Here is a 14,692-nt window from a genome sequence, read left to right as displayed (position 1 = left end):
ACTTGGCCAACCTGACAATTGAAAACTCTTTAAAGAATTTGTAATTTGTAATTGGATGTGTGTGTATGGGGATGGGGTGGGGGAGGGGCAGGTGTTTGAGGCATTCAGGAATTGATAATATCAATTTTTTTAATCATATAAAAAGCCTCAAATAATATCTATCATTTTGTTGTTTACCTGAGGCTATTTTTCCCATTGATTTTTAAAGAGAGTGGAAGGGAGAGGGAGAGACAGAGCTTGGAAAACATTGATGTGAGACACATCCATTGGTTGCCTCCCACAAGCACCCCAACCAGGGTTGGGGAACAAGACTGCAACCGAATTATGTGTCCTTGACCGGAATTGAACCCAAGACCTTTCAGTCCACGGGCCAATGCAACAACCACGATGGCCTTGGCCGGGTAACTTAGTTGGTTAGAACACCATCCTGATAAGCCAACGTTATGGGTTCGATTCCTGGTCATGGCACATACAAGAATCAACCAATGAATGCATAAATAAGTGGAAAGACAAATTGATGTTTTTCTCTGTGTGTGTCTCTATCTCTCCCCTTCTATCCCTCTCTAAAATAAATTATTAAAAAGAAAATATTGCCACCATAAGCATCTTTATGTGTTCTATAGATTGAGCATTTGTGTCCCCCTAAAAACCATAGGTTGACATCTAACCCTAATGGATGGTGTTTGGGGTGGAGCCTTTGGGAGGTGAGTAGGTCATGAGTGCAGAGCCTTCATGAATTGGATTAGTGCTTTTGTAAAAGAGGTCTGAGAGAACTCCCTTGTCTCTCCTACCATGTGATGTTATAGTGACAAAGATGGCGATCAGTGAAGAAATGGGCCTCACTAGACATGGGATCTGCTGGTGCCTTGATCTTGGACTTTCCAGACTCCAGAACTAAATAAATGTTTGTTCTTTATAAGCTACTCAGTTTATGGTGTTTTGTTACAGAAGCCTGAGTGGATTAAGACATGGGCTATGGAAGAACCCCATTATACTATTAAAAAGAAAGTAAATATCTTCTTGGTAAAACATTAACTGTTTAACCAATAGGATTAAACTTTTCTATGTCAGTTCTCTACAAGGAATCCTATATGAAAAAGCTATTGCAATTCTGGAAAAAAAAAAATTAGCAACTCATTTTCATTCAAAGAGAGTCCAAATTACCTTCAGTCATAAAATACATTCCAATAAAGTATAAAGTTTCTAACATTAGAACATTCATTTTCTTCTTACAGAGATGAATAAATATGTTTAAGGATAGGTGAATTCCCTGAAAAAGGAAATTAAAAATCCTGGTTCTCAGATCTGTGATATATATAAATCATTCAAATGTAGTCAGGAATCCTCAAATGACTAGAGCTTTGACTGACAGGAGTTTGGGCTGGAGTGAAGGCAAAGGCACGCATGGAAACATGTACTGTATATTTATAACCTAACCAAGGTAACAGAGCAAAGAACACAGAATGGAGAAAAAATAACAACTCACCATGTTTTCCCCTAGAAATATCCACATATTGGCACAGTCTTGGATGGGTGATGGTCTTAAGGATTTGAAAGCGCCCTAAAATTTTGATGGAATTTGGTGTGAGAGGAAGCCCGTTGCTTCCACAAACATCATGTGGTAGAGCAGAGGCAAAGAAGGTAAAGGCACCCATTTCAACATCCTTCAAGGGAAACATCTCCGAGTCCTAGATCTTCCAAGATAATCTGGAAAAGGAAAGAATTTTTTGATAGATCAAACCAGTGTTTTCTCACCTTAAACATGATTAACAATATATATATATATATATATATATATATATATATATATATATATATATATAAAAGCATAATATGCAAATTGACCGGACGGCAGAACGACTGGTTGGCTATGACGCACACTGTCAGGGGGCAGACGCTCAACACAGGAGCTGCCCCCAGCCTGCAGGCCCCGATCACCCTCGGGGCCTGTCAGCCAACCTCTAGGTTCCTCCCCCTGGCCGGCAGGATCGCCCAATGGTGAACTGGGAACTGGGTGGAGGCTGAAGCGGGCAGCAGAGCCGGCTGGTGGCAGCCAGGGAAAATTGGCCCTGATCACAGGCCAGGTCTAGGGACTCTACCCGTGCACGAATTTCTTGGGCCAGGCCTCAAGTAAATATATAACTTGGAAGAAATGTTAATCTGAATACTTCAAAGTAAAAAAATGTCAAGTTTAAAAATTCCAAGATAATATCAAAGAAGAAAAAATACCAATCAGAAATTTACATTGCAGTTCTAAATCTAAGTCAAACACTTTCAATAGCATTCAAAGGAAAAGATAGAACATTTCCTCTTCAATGATGCTTGACAGTATTGAGTTTGCAGGTAGTTCATTACTGCATATTAATTTCAATAAGGCTCTTCTCTTTACCTAAAGCTTGAATAACCCTAGACTACCAAGAATTTTTTTTTTTTTTTGTAGATGAGGCAAGTCACGAAATAGGAAATAGAGATACTAACCAGACACTTTAAATAATCAAGGACTCTTAATAGTAGTAAAAATTCAACTAGATAACAGAAGGCACTATGTTACTTAAATGACTAATCAATTTTCATTTTTGTGCTAGGTGTTTTACTTGTGATTTGTTTTAGTCCCTTTAAGAATCTTGACAAATGTTATTGTCTCGAGGTTTGAGATAAATGTTCCATGTGTAGATCCTGAGGGGTCTTATTAGCATGGACTCCAAAACATATGGTGCCTCAGAGTTGTGCAATAGAGCAGCCTGGAGATTAAAAAACTTGCTCCAAAATCAATCTGACTTACATTAAGGCAACCATAACAAAAAAGGTCCTGAATAAAATTTCCCTCCTGCCCAGGTGTATCATTAAAAAGAGTTTCTACTGGTCAAGCACTGCAATCTTCCCTTCTCAGCTTTCACAATAAAAATCTGGAATTCTAAATTAAGGTAATAGGCCACTTCTCGTAAATATGTCTACCCAGAAACTTCATCAAAAGAATGAAAATGTTTTCAAATATATAAACTCATAACAAAAAGAGAAAAGAAAAGAGACACAAGCTGATGAAAGATTTCAAGAAACTACTTTGAAGCATTTTGCATATGGAAGAGTACTATCACAAGAAACAGAAAGATGAAGTTACAACCTATAACATAGTCAAAAAGTTTGCCCAGACCCTTAAGATTCAGACTCCAGATTCAGACAAAATCGACCTCCTCTTAATTTTGGAACTTGTAGGACCCCAGTTAAGATCTGGCTATCTACTCAACCATCCAAAAACAGAGTATGTTAATGAATAAGCCTGTCCATATGTGTAAAGCTCCTAGACAGCTTTCCTTAATTTTTAAATAATGAACTGCTCAGGAATCACTAGATAGCTAAGCAAAAACTATAGAACAAAAGGCAAAGAATAAAATAAACCAAGAAAAAAAATCTGCTCTAGAGGCAACCAAAATAACTTCTGTAAATAAAAAAAATCCAACCCTAGCCAATTTGGCTCAGTGGATAGAGCGTCCGCCTGAGGACTGAAGGGTCCCAGGTTCAATTCCGGTCAAGGGCACGTGCCTGGGTTGTGGGCTCAATCCCCAGTGGGGTGCGTGCAGGAGGCAGCTGATCAATGATTCTCTCTCTCATCATTGATGTATCTATCTCTCCCTCTCTCTTCCTCTCTGAAATCAATAAAAATATATATTTTTTAAAAATCCAAAACTCAACTCTAATATATTTAAGAAGATTTGAGAAGATATTACACCCATTACATAAAACAGGAGGTATGGAAAAACATATTTCACAAAAGAATAAAAAATAATTGCCAATATATATGAGAAGATAAATAACTCTTTAATATTCAGGAAATTGTTCATTACAACCACATGAAATTTGTATCTGCCAGATAGTAACAATTAAGAAATCTGATAATCTATATATATAAAAGGCTAATATGCTAAGTGTCCAACCCTCCGACCGATTGCTATGACACACACTGACCATCGGGGGGCAGCCGCTCAACACAGGAGCTGCTGTGATGTGCACTGGCCATTTACAAAGAAACGGCACCACGGACCTGGTGCCCACAAATCAATACTAGGCTTCCCCCAAGTGGGACACAGGCCCCACCACCACCCTGGAGTGACACCCCACCAAACTGCAGCCAATGCTGCCAAGACCCCATGGCACAAAATGAGGCCCACAGCCCAGCCCCGCCCAGAAACGGTCGCTGTGGGTGCCGGGTAATGACGTCATGTAGTAACGCCCAGCTTCCTCTCCCTAGGAACTAGCCTCTTTGGAGTTTCTTCAGCTCAGGAACCCAACTTACTTTATAGCCATGTGTAAACATATTGCAGTTCAACCAAATGTTTGTGAAGTGTTTTCCCATGCCTCATCTCATTTGATCCTCACAGAAGTCCTGGAGTACGTAGATAGGAGATTCAGTGGAATCCTATTTTCTTTTCATTAGCCAGAAAACAAAGATTTAGAAAGCTTAGAAACTTGACCCGAATGAAAAGAAAGAAATGGTGGACCTTGAAAATGACTTCAAGTTTTCTCACTGCACAGAATATAGTCAAACACTGCTGCAGTTAAATATTTTACCCTTTATTCTCCCTGTGTGATCTTCAATAATCTGCTTTGTCGTTGATATTTACTGCTGTGTTGCTGACAATTACCTGAAAGAGAAGTTGGGGTGCTTCACTGGGCTGAAAAAACTTTAGCTACATCACAAAGCAGGTCTAATTAAGCAAGATTATTCTATATACCAGTATATATAAAAGGCTAAATTGACTCGCACATGTGTGATACACATAAAGCTCTTGCTGGTGCCAATCGCATGCATGTGTTTCAATCTGTCATTGTTGATTGTGAATTTGGTTGACACTTCTATTATAGAGAAAGGGTGAATAGCAATATTAAAATATTTCTTTTATTTTTATTTTTTAAATTTTAATAAATCTTTATTGTTTAGATTATTACAATTGTTCCTCTTTTTTCCCCCCATAACTCCCCTCCACCTGGTTCCCACCCCACCATCTGCCCTTACCTCGCCCCCCCCGTCCTCATCCATAGGTGTACGATTTTTGTCCAGTCTCTTCCCGCATCCCCCACACCCCTTTCCCCCTGAGAATTGTCAGTCCACTCCCTTTCTATGCCCCAGATTCTATTATATTCACCAGTTTATTCTGTTCATCAGATTTTTTATTCACTTGATTTTTAGATTCACTTGTTGATAGATATGTATTTGTTGTTCATAATTTTTATCTTTATCTTTTTCTTCTTCTTCCTCTTCTTAAAGAATACCTTTCAGCATTTCATATAATACTGGTTTGGTGTTGATGAACTCCTTTAGCTTTTTCATATCTGTAAAGCTCTTTATCTGACCTTCGATTCTGAATGATAGCTTTGCTGGGTAATCTTGGTTGTAGGTTCTTGCTATTCATCACTTTGAATATTTCTTCCCACTCCATTTGGCCTGCATAGTTTCTGTTGAGAAATCAGCGGACAACCTTATGGGTCCTCCCTTGTAGGTAATTAACTGTTTTTCTCTTGCTGCTTTTAATATTCTCTGTCTTTTGCTCTTGGCACTTTATGATGTGTCTTGGTGTGGTCCTCTTTGGATTCCTTTTATTTGGGGTTCTGTGCACTTCCTGAACTTGTAAGTCTATTTCTTTCACCAGGTGGGGGAAGTTTTTGGTCATTATTTCTTCAAAAAGGTTTTAAGTATCTTGCTCTCTCTCTTCTTCTGGCACCCCCATAATTCGGATGTTGGTACGTTTGAGGTTGTCCCAGAGGCTCCTTACACTACCTTCAAATTTTTGGATTCTTTTTTCTTTTTGCTTTTCCGGTTGGGTGTTTTTTGCTTCTTTGTATATCAAATCTTTGACTTGATTCTTGCAGTCCTCTAGTCTGCTGTTACATCTCTGTATAATTTTTTTTTATTTCAGTCAGTGTATGTTTAATTTCTAGTTGGTCCTTTTTCATATCCTCAAGGGTCTCACTAAATTTATCGGCCTTTTCTAGGAAATTCTTGAAAAACCTTATAACCGTGGTTTTGAACTCTATACCCAGTCGTTTGTTTCCCTCCATTTCTTTCATTTGTGATGTTTCATTGTCTCTGCATTTTCACTGCTTCCCTGAGTTGGTAGAGTAGCTTTGTGTGCTAGGTGTCCTATAGGGCCCAGTGGCTCAACCTCCCCAGTTACCTGAGGTGGACACTCTTGGTGCACCCCTTTTTGGACTGTGTGCACAGCCTTGTTGTAGTTAAGTCTTGATTGTTGTTGGTGTCACTGGGAGGAACTGACCTCCAGGCCAATTGGCTGTGAATATCAGCTGTGTCTACACTGGGAGAACTTTTGTGCTGGAGTCACCCTTATGAGACAAGACTTGCAAAATTGCAAAAGCCTCTGTGCTCAGCTTGGATAGGGCGGAGTCTCAGGGTGGAGCAGACAGACTTGGCTTCCCGTCAGCCCTGCCCTATGAGGCGCCTGGGTCTCAGTGTACCTCGGTAATCACTGCAAGCACCTCTGAGAGAAAGCTGCCCTCGAGTTTCACCTGCTGCCAGACAGTCCAGTTTCTCCCCGAATGAGTCTGTGTTCCCAGAGTCTCGTCCGGAACTGGAGTTCAGCGCAGTTGGGAGCTTCCATCTTTCTCCCGCTTGAGAAAGCCAACTGCGCACTCAGCAATCAGTCCTCTCTGTGCACGCACACCTCCCGACCTCTGCCTTCCGTAACTTCCGAGTCTCAGTGTGCTTTTCTCTTTTCCTGACAGTCCAGATTCCCCCTGAATGAGTCTGGGTTCCCAGAGTCTTGTCCGGAACTGGAGTTCAGCGCAGTTGGGAGCTTCCATCTCCCTCCCGCTTGAGAAAGCCAACCGCGCACTCAGCAGTCAGTTCTCTCTGTGCGCACGTGCCTCCGGACCTCTGCCTTCCGCAGCTTCCCTGAGTCTCAGTGTGCTTTCTCTTTTCCTGACAGTCCAGATTCCCCCCAATGAGTCTGGGTTCGCAGAGTCTCGCCCGGAACTGGAGTTCAGCGCATTCTGGAGCTTCCGTCTCCTTCCCGCTTGAGAAAGCCAGCCATGCACTCAGCCGCCAGTCCTCTTCCCTCACGCGCGTCTCCATACCTCAGCCTTTTGCAGCTCCTCTGAGTCTCAATGTGCTTTTCTCTTTCCTTCTAGTTGTAGAATTTCCACTCAGCGAGCTTTTTTGTGGTTCTGGATGGTGTCCATTTTGTCTTTTAGTTGTAGTTTTGAAATTGTTGTGCGAGGCAGCAGTTTAGGTGTTTACCTATGCTGCCATCTTGGTTTCTCTCTCTAAAATATTTCTTTTAATTAATTTACTTTCAATGTGCAAGAATTCATGCACCAGACCACTAGTACATATTAGGAGGATATGAAGAAACTAAATGAAAATTGGTAGAATCACTATGGACCACAATTTGACACTCTTTAATATATATAAACTAGTGATCGGTGCGGTGCACAAAATTCGTGCACATTAAAAGGGGATTAATTAGAGGAAATAATTTAATATTGCTATTTGCCCTTTCTCTATAGTAGAAGTGTCAGAGATGAAAGAAAATTAGTAAAATGTATATGAAAACCTTCCTCTTGTCAGAGTGTGGGGCACACCATGGGACCCAGAGTCAAGTCCCTGCCCACCCACATGCACCTCAAAATCGCCTGAGACCCAGACCCGGCCCCCCCGCATTGGGCTAGATCCAGACCAGGCCAGTCCCACCCTTGTCAAGTCCTGCCGGGCAGGGGGCGTAGCCTCAGGTCCCCTGGCCTGGTGCTAGGATGGGGGGCGTGGCCTGAGGTCCCCCAGCCCAGACCGGGGTGGGGGGCATGCCTTGAGGTCCTCCAACAAGCCCCGCCAGGTGGGGGACACAGCATGAAATTCCCTGTAAAGCACCATGGGGGCGGGAAGGGCGTAGCCTCTGGTCCCTGCTGATTGCTCATTAAGGCTCCTTATGGGAACTTGGCCTCAGCTGTGGGTACAGCCATCTTTGTGACAGAGTGATGGTCAATTAGCATATTCCCTCTTTATTAGATAGGATTTCATCTGATAATAAAAAGCAAAAAAATAAACAAAGAAAAGTGAGAAAACATGAGAAAGGAATAATTAAATGAGCGCTTGATGTGATTACCAAATTACATGTGCTTAGAACACAGAGTAAAAAGGCAAATAGATAAAAGCATACAAGATAATAGACATGTGAATCAAGCAAAGAATTACTTTAATGGGTTTCAAAAAAAAAAGAACAGGGAAAAACTATGGAGAGTAAAAATAAAATACAATAGGGGAAAATTCCCCATAGATGAAGGGAAACATAAACCTTAAAATGAACAGGTCTTATCATTTCAAGGAGGATAAATGAAAAATGACTCACACTGAGTTATTTATTCTAGCACCTTTGAATGAGTTCATTGCAAGGAGAATAAATTCACACCAAGATATATCATAATAACCCAGCTGGTGTGGTTCAGTGGTTGAGCATCGGCCTATGAACATGAAGGTAATGATTCCATTTCCTGTCAGGACACATGCCCGGGTTGCAGGCTCAATCCCCAGTACAGGGTGTGCAGGAGGCAGCGGATCAATGATTCTCTCTCATCACTGATGTTTCTATTTCTCTCTCCCTCTTCTCTAAAATCAATAAAAATATACTTAAGAAAAAGATATATCATAAAAAATTTTCAAAACATCAGGCATAACTAAAAATTTTAATAATTTCTGAGAGCAAACAAATAATTCTGGCACCAACAAATTAAGATCAGATTGACATTTGCATCTTCTCATGAGCAACACTGGAGGTTAGAAGATGGTGAAGTCTTGGAAGATATGGTTTCTATACTCAGCAAAACTATCAACCATAACAGCAATATGATAATGTACAGCTACACAAATACAAATAAAATTACCATCCACATACCTTTTATAAATAAATTTCTTTAGAGGAGAAAACCAAATAATAGAAGATGTTGGGTTAAAAGTCATTGCTACTTACTCAAGAGTTCAATGAATGTAACCCAGGAAAGAAACTGCACAGAAGGACTAGAATAGCATCTATTCAAATTAAACAGAAAGTGATTGGGATCCAAGGGAAACATCTTCAAGCACAGAAATGAAATGGTAGCTTCTCATACAAAGAATGAGAATACGTGGTGAAGAAAGTACAAGATGGAAGGACTAGGTGATGAAAGCATATGCATCTCTTCCTCAAAAGAAATCAGTAAGTCCTTTGTGAAAATGTGGAGGGGTTAAAAACCATGTAAGAAGCACATGGTCCAAAAAATAAAGCACACTTAAATATGATAATTTTTTGTCATTGTAGAGGAAGTAAAAAAGAGTCAATTTGATGTTAATATGACAAATCTTCTGACAGCCTGTAAGTAAAGGTCCAGCTAAGAGAAGGTAGGAGCAGATTTGGTTTCTGAAGTGGTACAGGATAAACTAGAGTCGCTACTTTTCTTATTTTACCAAATAAGGAGCCACAATATATTTTTGAAAACTGATGTGAAAAAAATTGAGTTTACATTTACTTAGAACTAATCAATATGAAAACTAAATATTGTAATAACTATTCACAAATTTGTAGAAGAGACGTTTGTGGATGATGTGGACTATCTTAAGAAGTCAATTAAAAAAAAAAGAATTAGTAGTTTAACTAAGTATGCAACATTCAAACCTAAAATTAGGTGAGGTTAAAAGTGGTTATTTCTGAAGAATAGGACTGAGGGGAGAAAGGGAGACACTAAACTGTTGCATTTTATTATGCAGTCCTTCTATAATATTTGATTACAATTAGATGCCTCTATCACTTAGACACCTAAAAATCAAATAACCAAATGAAGAAAATGCAAATTATTCAGAAACACACGTTAGCACAAAACATGTCATCGGTGTTTTGCTTTAAATACCTCTTAGGGTCGTGCATAAAAAATACACACAGAGATTTTCTCACTTGGTGAATGGAAGAATGCTAGTGGGGGGGAAACAGCTGAGGTGAGATGCGGGTAGGCGGGGCCACTCGCCGCACCTGCCAGGCTTCACAGCCCCACCCATTACCACAAATACAAGTGGGAAACCCCAATACCTGCCTCAGAGTCTGGGAACGCAGGCGGATACAAAGACAAGGGAATGGAGCTTCTACACAGGGTCCCAGGGCTGTATCTGTGGCTGGTGTCGCGGCTACTGCTTAGTGCACCGGACCCTGCATTTCAGGTGCTGCTACAAAAGGGGCCGCCCCGGAGCGCCCGCAGCTCAGACGGTCCGTTGCCTGCGTGCAAAGTCAGCGGAGGTCCCCGGCTCAGAACCCGGGCGAAGCGCGAGCCCGTCCCTCACACTGACAGGTCCCAGTCTCCCCACACCCTCCACTTGGCGCGGTCGTTTCCTCTGACCTCACAGCCTCCGCGCCACGCCATTGACGAAAGACCCCGACGTCCGGCGTCTTGCCCCTTGCCCAACGGAACGAGAAAACGCGACCAAGGAAGAGGTCCAGGGGGTTGGCGTGCTGCATGGCATACCGGAAGCGTGGCGTGGCTGCACACAGGGAGGGGACCACAGATTGGAAGGCGAATCCGTGGGTCGCTCAGGCGTTTTGTTGGGACACCTCGTAGGGTCCTTTCTTGCTGCCGTCGCATGAGGGAGGCTTCCAGCTCCCGGCTCAGGCCGACCAGGTTCCCGGTCCGCTGATTCATGTGAGTGACGTCTGCGGGGGTCTGGAGTGGGCAGATTGCGACCGTAGGGTCCCCCTTCCCTAACCTGCCCTCGGGAGATGAGAGCTGGCCTGCGGGTACGAGTGGGAAGTCCGCTCTCACAAACACCCATCTGGGCAGGAGGAAGTAGGGAAGAGCTGGGAGCGTTCTGAAGGAGCCAGATTGAGAAATGGGATGCGGGGCCGAGGGAAACGATGTGTTCGTATATGCACAAACATGTTTATTTTAGTGCGCGCTTGTGTGTGTCAAAGGGCTGTGAGCGGGCTTGGTGACGTGGGGGGCAGACAGGAATTCATTCATTTATTGAGCGCCCACTATGTTCCAGGCACTGGGAAAAGAGCAATGAACAAAACAGACCAAAATTCATGCCTCCCCGAACTTAACATTTTATTGAGGAGGACAAGTGCTAAACAAAGTTACGAAAAACACACCATATTTTAAGTTGTAATGATCGCTGAAGAGCAAAATAAAGCCGAGAAGGAAGATAACGATTGAAATTTTAGTGTGGCCAGGGAAGGTCTTATTGAAAAAGTGAGTGACTATCCTACAGCAGAGAGCGGACAGAGGTGAGAGAATTAACAATGCAGAAATCTTGGTGAAGTGCATTCAGGCAGAGCGACCAGCCATTGCAAAAGCAATGAAGCAGAAACTGGCCTGAACAGCAAAAATCTTGTGGGTCAGAGTTGAGTGAAGTTGTTAAAGCTGGAGACAAAAATCAGGGACAGCAGGAGCAGGTCATTGAAGGATCTTGAGGGCATCTAAGCCATTGGCAGGTTTGGAGCAGTGGAGTGCTAGAATCTGACTTCATTTTTATTTATTTTATTTTTTAAATATTTTTATTGATTTCAGAGAGGGAGAGGGAGAGAAAGATAGAAACATCAATGATGAGAATCATTGATAGGCCGCCTCCTGCATGCCCCCTACTGGGGATGGAGACCACAACCCGGGCATGTGCCCTTGACTGGAATCGAACAGGGGACCCTTCAGTCTGCAGGCTGACGCTCTATCCACTGAGCCAAACCAGCTATGGCCTGACTTCATTTTTAAAAAGATCTCACTGGCTGCTATTATCAGATAGACTGAAGGGGGTGCAGGATGGAGGAAAGATCATTAGGAGGCTTGTGCAGCAATTCAGGGAGACATGATGGTGGCTTGAGGAGGGCTGGTAAGAAATAGCCAATCGTATTCTTAGTGTTTTTATTGCTTTCAGAGAGGAAACGGGGAGGGAGAGAGAGAGAAACATCAATGATGAGAGAATCATTGATCAGCTGCCTCCTGTTCACTCCCTGCAGAGCATCCAGCCCAAAACCTAGGCATATGTGCCTTGACCCGGAATTGAACCATGACCTCCTGGTTCATAAGTCCATGCTCAACCTCTAAGCCGCACCTGCTGGACATATTCTTAGTGTTTTTAATTTTGATATGTAAGAGTATTAATGAATGGTGAGTTAATTTTTTTTTTTAAATTAGACTTGGGAAAGCCTTTTTAAAAATGAATTGCAGTGTGTCATACAGTGGCAGTCTGAAGGCAATGTTGGTCTGACCCCTCTCAGGACCCCAGGGTAGGCCCCACCCCAGCCTCTCGTCTAACTTCCTACCTAACAGTTCTATTCCAGGTCAGGGCACATACCCAGGTTGTGGTTCCTTCCCTGTTGACGCTGCGGCAACTATTGATGTTTCTCACTCTCTCCATTTCCCTTTCTCTCTCTAGAATCCATGAAAAACATATCCTCGAATGTGGATTTTAACAATAATATTAAAAGAGGTCTTTCAATAAATGATACAGATGTGACTAAGTGATAAGAAAACATTGAGTTATCAACAGTGACTTTTTTTTGTTGTTAACAGTACATAAAATAATAGGGGATCGTGTTATTGGAGCCATTTTGCAATTGATAGTATCTTAGATTTGATGAAATGTGGTAAAGTATCTTAGAATATAAATTTTTACCTAATTGCAATTCTGAAACAGTAGAATCAGATGTTTTGGGAAGCAGAGAGGCAATTTCAAATATCTTTAGAGATTCTATACTATAAGGTAAAATTTAAAATCTGCACTTAAAACTTCCTTTTCAAAACAATAGCTTACTTGTTTATATTTAGTTCCTAACATTGAGAGCCTGGGGCAGGGGATTATTTAAAAGAAATTACTGGCAATTTAGAATCAGAGTGGGGAAGACTACTGAGATTGCTGAGGTAAAGGGAAGTCATTCAGAAATGATAAGAATTTCAGGAATAATCTTTTATATGTGTGTTTTAATGATTAAGATGTAGGCTAAATCCATATATTTGGTAAAATCAGCTTCAACTTTTACTAAGTTTTTATTAGAACATCTTACCACAGCTTCCTAGGTTTGATGATTGTTATGGTTGGGGTTCCCAGCTGGGACCTCAGTTTTTCTCTTCTATGCAGAAAAGATTTTAAGGTCAACAAAAATGAAAGTAAAGCAAAGTGGGATTTATTGAAGATACACTGCAATTGAGAGAGACAATGGCAAAAAGATGTTATCAGGGAGAGGAGGAGATGAGGAGACCTGGGTTCTTGTCTTCTTGAGAAAAAGATTTCAATCAAGAGACAAAGTGTAGAAAAGCAGTCAAGAATTTATTGAACACAGCAAAAATATACTTAGGAGAGTGAAACAAGGAAGGGCATAGAAGAAGCAACAGGAGAGAACCTGGGTTGGGCTGCTTTGGCTCACTGGGAAGTCAGAGAATAGGGGGCCTTGGAGACAGGTTCAGGGTGTAAACTGGAACGAGCTGCTGCCCGTTGCTCCCCTGGTTGCAAGTCTTTGGGGATCCCTTAGAAGTAAGGGGATACTTTCAGGGCTTGGGTGGGGGCAAGGTGAGGAGAAGGGAAAGGGAATCGCCTGGGGATGCTCTGGAGGGAGAGTGTGGTGGGCCTTTTAATTTTCTGGGGCTTTAAAGGCTGGGCGTTTAGGGGAGATCTTAGGGGTGGATCGATAGAATATTCATCAGCTTTATGTTGATGTATCGAAATGAGATTTATTCTCAGTCTGTATGTCCTTTATCTCCCTCTAAATGTTTTGTATTTGTAATTACTGTACCTCTAAATAAGGATATCTATTTTAATCTCATAATCTTTTTCTTTTATTTTAGCACTAGAGGCCCAGTGCACAACAATCATGCACTGCGGGGGCGGGGGGGGGGGTTGTCCTTCAGCCTAGCCTGCACCCTCTTGCAGTCCAGGACCCCTCAGGGGGTGTCTGCCTGCCATGGAGGTGGGAGAGGTTCCCCCCACCGCCTCTGTTCTCACCAGCCGTAAGCCCGGCTTCTGGCTGAGCGGCACTCCCCCTGTGGGAGTGCACTGACCACCAGGGGGCAGCTCCTGCAATAAGCGTCTGCCCCCAATGTGTGTCACTGGTTGTTCCACCGTTCGTTTGATTTGCATGTTAGCCTTTTATTATATAGGACTAGAGGCCCGGTGCATGAAATTCATGCATGGGTTGGGTGGGGGGTGTCCCTCAGTCCAGCCTGAGCCCTCTTGCAATCTGGGACCCTCTACCCCCAGGTAGGATCCCTAGGCCTGGCCGGTAATTGATTGCCCAGCAGAGGGATGCCCTGCCCACCCGGTCAGGGCTCCAAAATCGATTGCCGCACAGAGGGTGTCCTGGGCCTCCCTCTGTGGGGCAGTCGTGGGGCGATGGTGGGGCCCCCTCACCAATCACATCCCACCCACCTTGGCTGGCCTGGCGCCAGTGCATGTCATAGTGTGGTCATCCGGAATGTTGTTCAGCTGTTCAGTTGCTCAATTTGCATATTATGCTTTTATTATTATAGATAGACTAAGCCAGCATTCCTGAACAGTTTTAGAGAATAGTAGTTTGAATAAATATTAATCCGAGTTCTTAGGTTAGGATTCCATGGTTAAATGCATTGAGAAATGCTTCACAATTACATTCTTTAGGGAAAGTATAGCTTGGGCATTAAAAGAGGTGACTCCAGAATCAGACAGACCTAAGTTTCATTTCTCATTACTAACTAGCCACAT

General features: G+C 42.5%; 2 protein-coding genes across 10 annotated transcripts in view; one reads left to right on the top strand and one right to left on the bottom strand.

Moving 5' to 3' along the window:
• TBCK (TBC1 domain containing kinase) overlaps window positions 1–10,368 on the bottom strand; it is a 205,610-nt gene extending 195,242 nt beyond the window's left edge. Inside the window, exons 1-2 of the mRNA XM_080650862.1 lie at window positions 10,066–10,368; window positions 1,487–1,707 (exon numbers count right to left, since the gene is read on the bottom strand). Coding sequence (XP_080506988.1) covers window positions 1,487–1,679 — 193 coding nt within the window. The 5' untranslated portion in view covers window positions 1,680–1,707; window positions 10,066–10,368. The remainder of the gene's footprint in view (window positions 1–1,486; window positions 1,708–10,065) is intronic.
• Window positions 10,369–10,400: 32 nt separating this feature from the next.
• Window positions 10,401–14,692, top strand: part of AIMP1 (aminoacyl tRNA synthetase complex interacting multifunctional protein 1) — a 36,345-nt gene continuing 32,053 nt past the window's right edge. For 2 of the 9 annotated variants that reach the window (XM_080650783.1, XM_080650784.1), the window contains exon 1: window positions 10,599–10,665. Coding sequence is in view for 2 of the 9 variants with exons in the window: in XM_080650785.1 (XP_080506911.1) it covers window positions 10,664–10,665 (2 nt within the window). In the remaining 7 variants the exon portion in view is untranslated. Of the gene's footprint in view, window positions 10,666–14,692 lie in introns of all 9 variants that reach the window. The other 7 variants (XM_080650785.1, XM_080650781.1, XM_080650779.1 and 4 more) reach the window with 7 other exon arrangements.

Source organism: Plecotus auritus, assembly GCF_963455305.1.
Source record: "Plecotus auritus genome assembly, chromosome: 1".
Taxonomy (NCBI): domain Eukaryota; kingdom Metazoa; phylum Chordata; class Mammalia; order Chiroptera; family Vespertilionidae; genus Plecotus; species Plecotus auritus.
The sequence above is the reverse complement of the archived record's forward strand: the minus strand, read 5'-3'. Positions and strand labels throughout refer to the sequence as shown.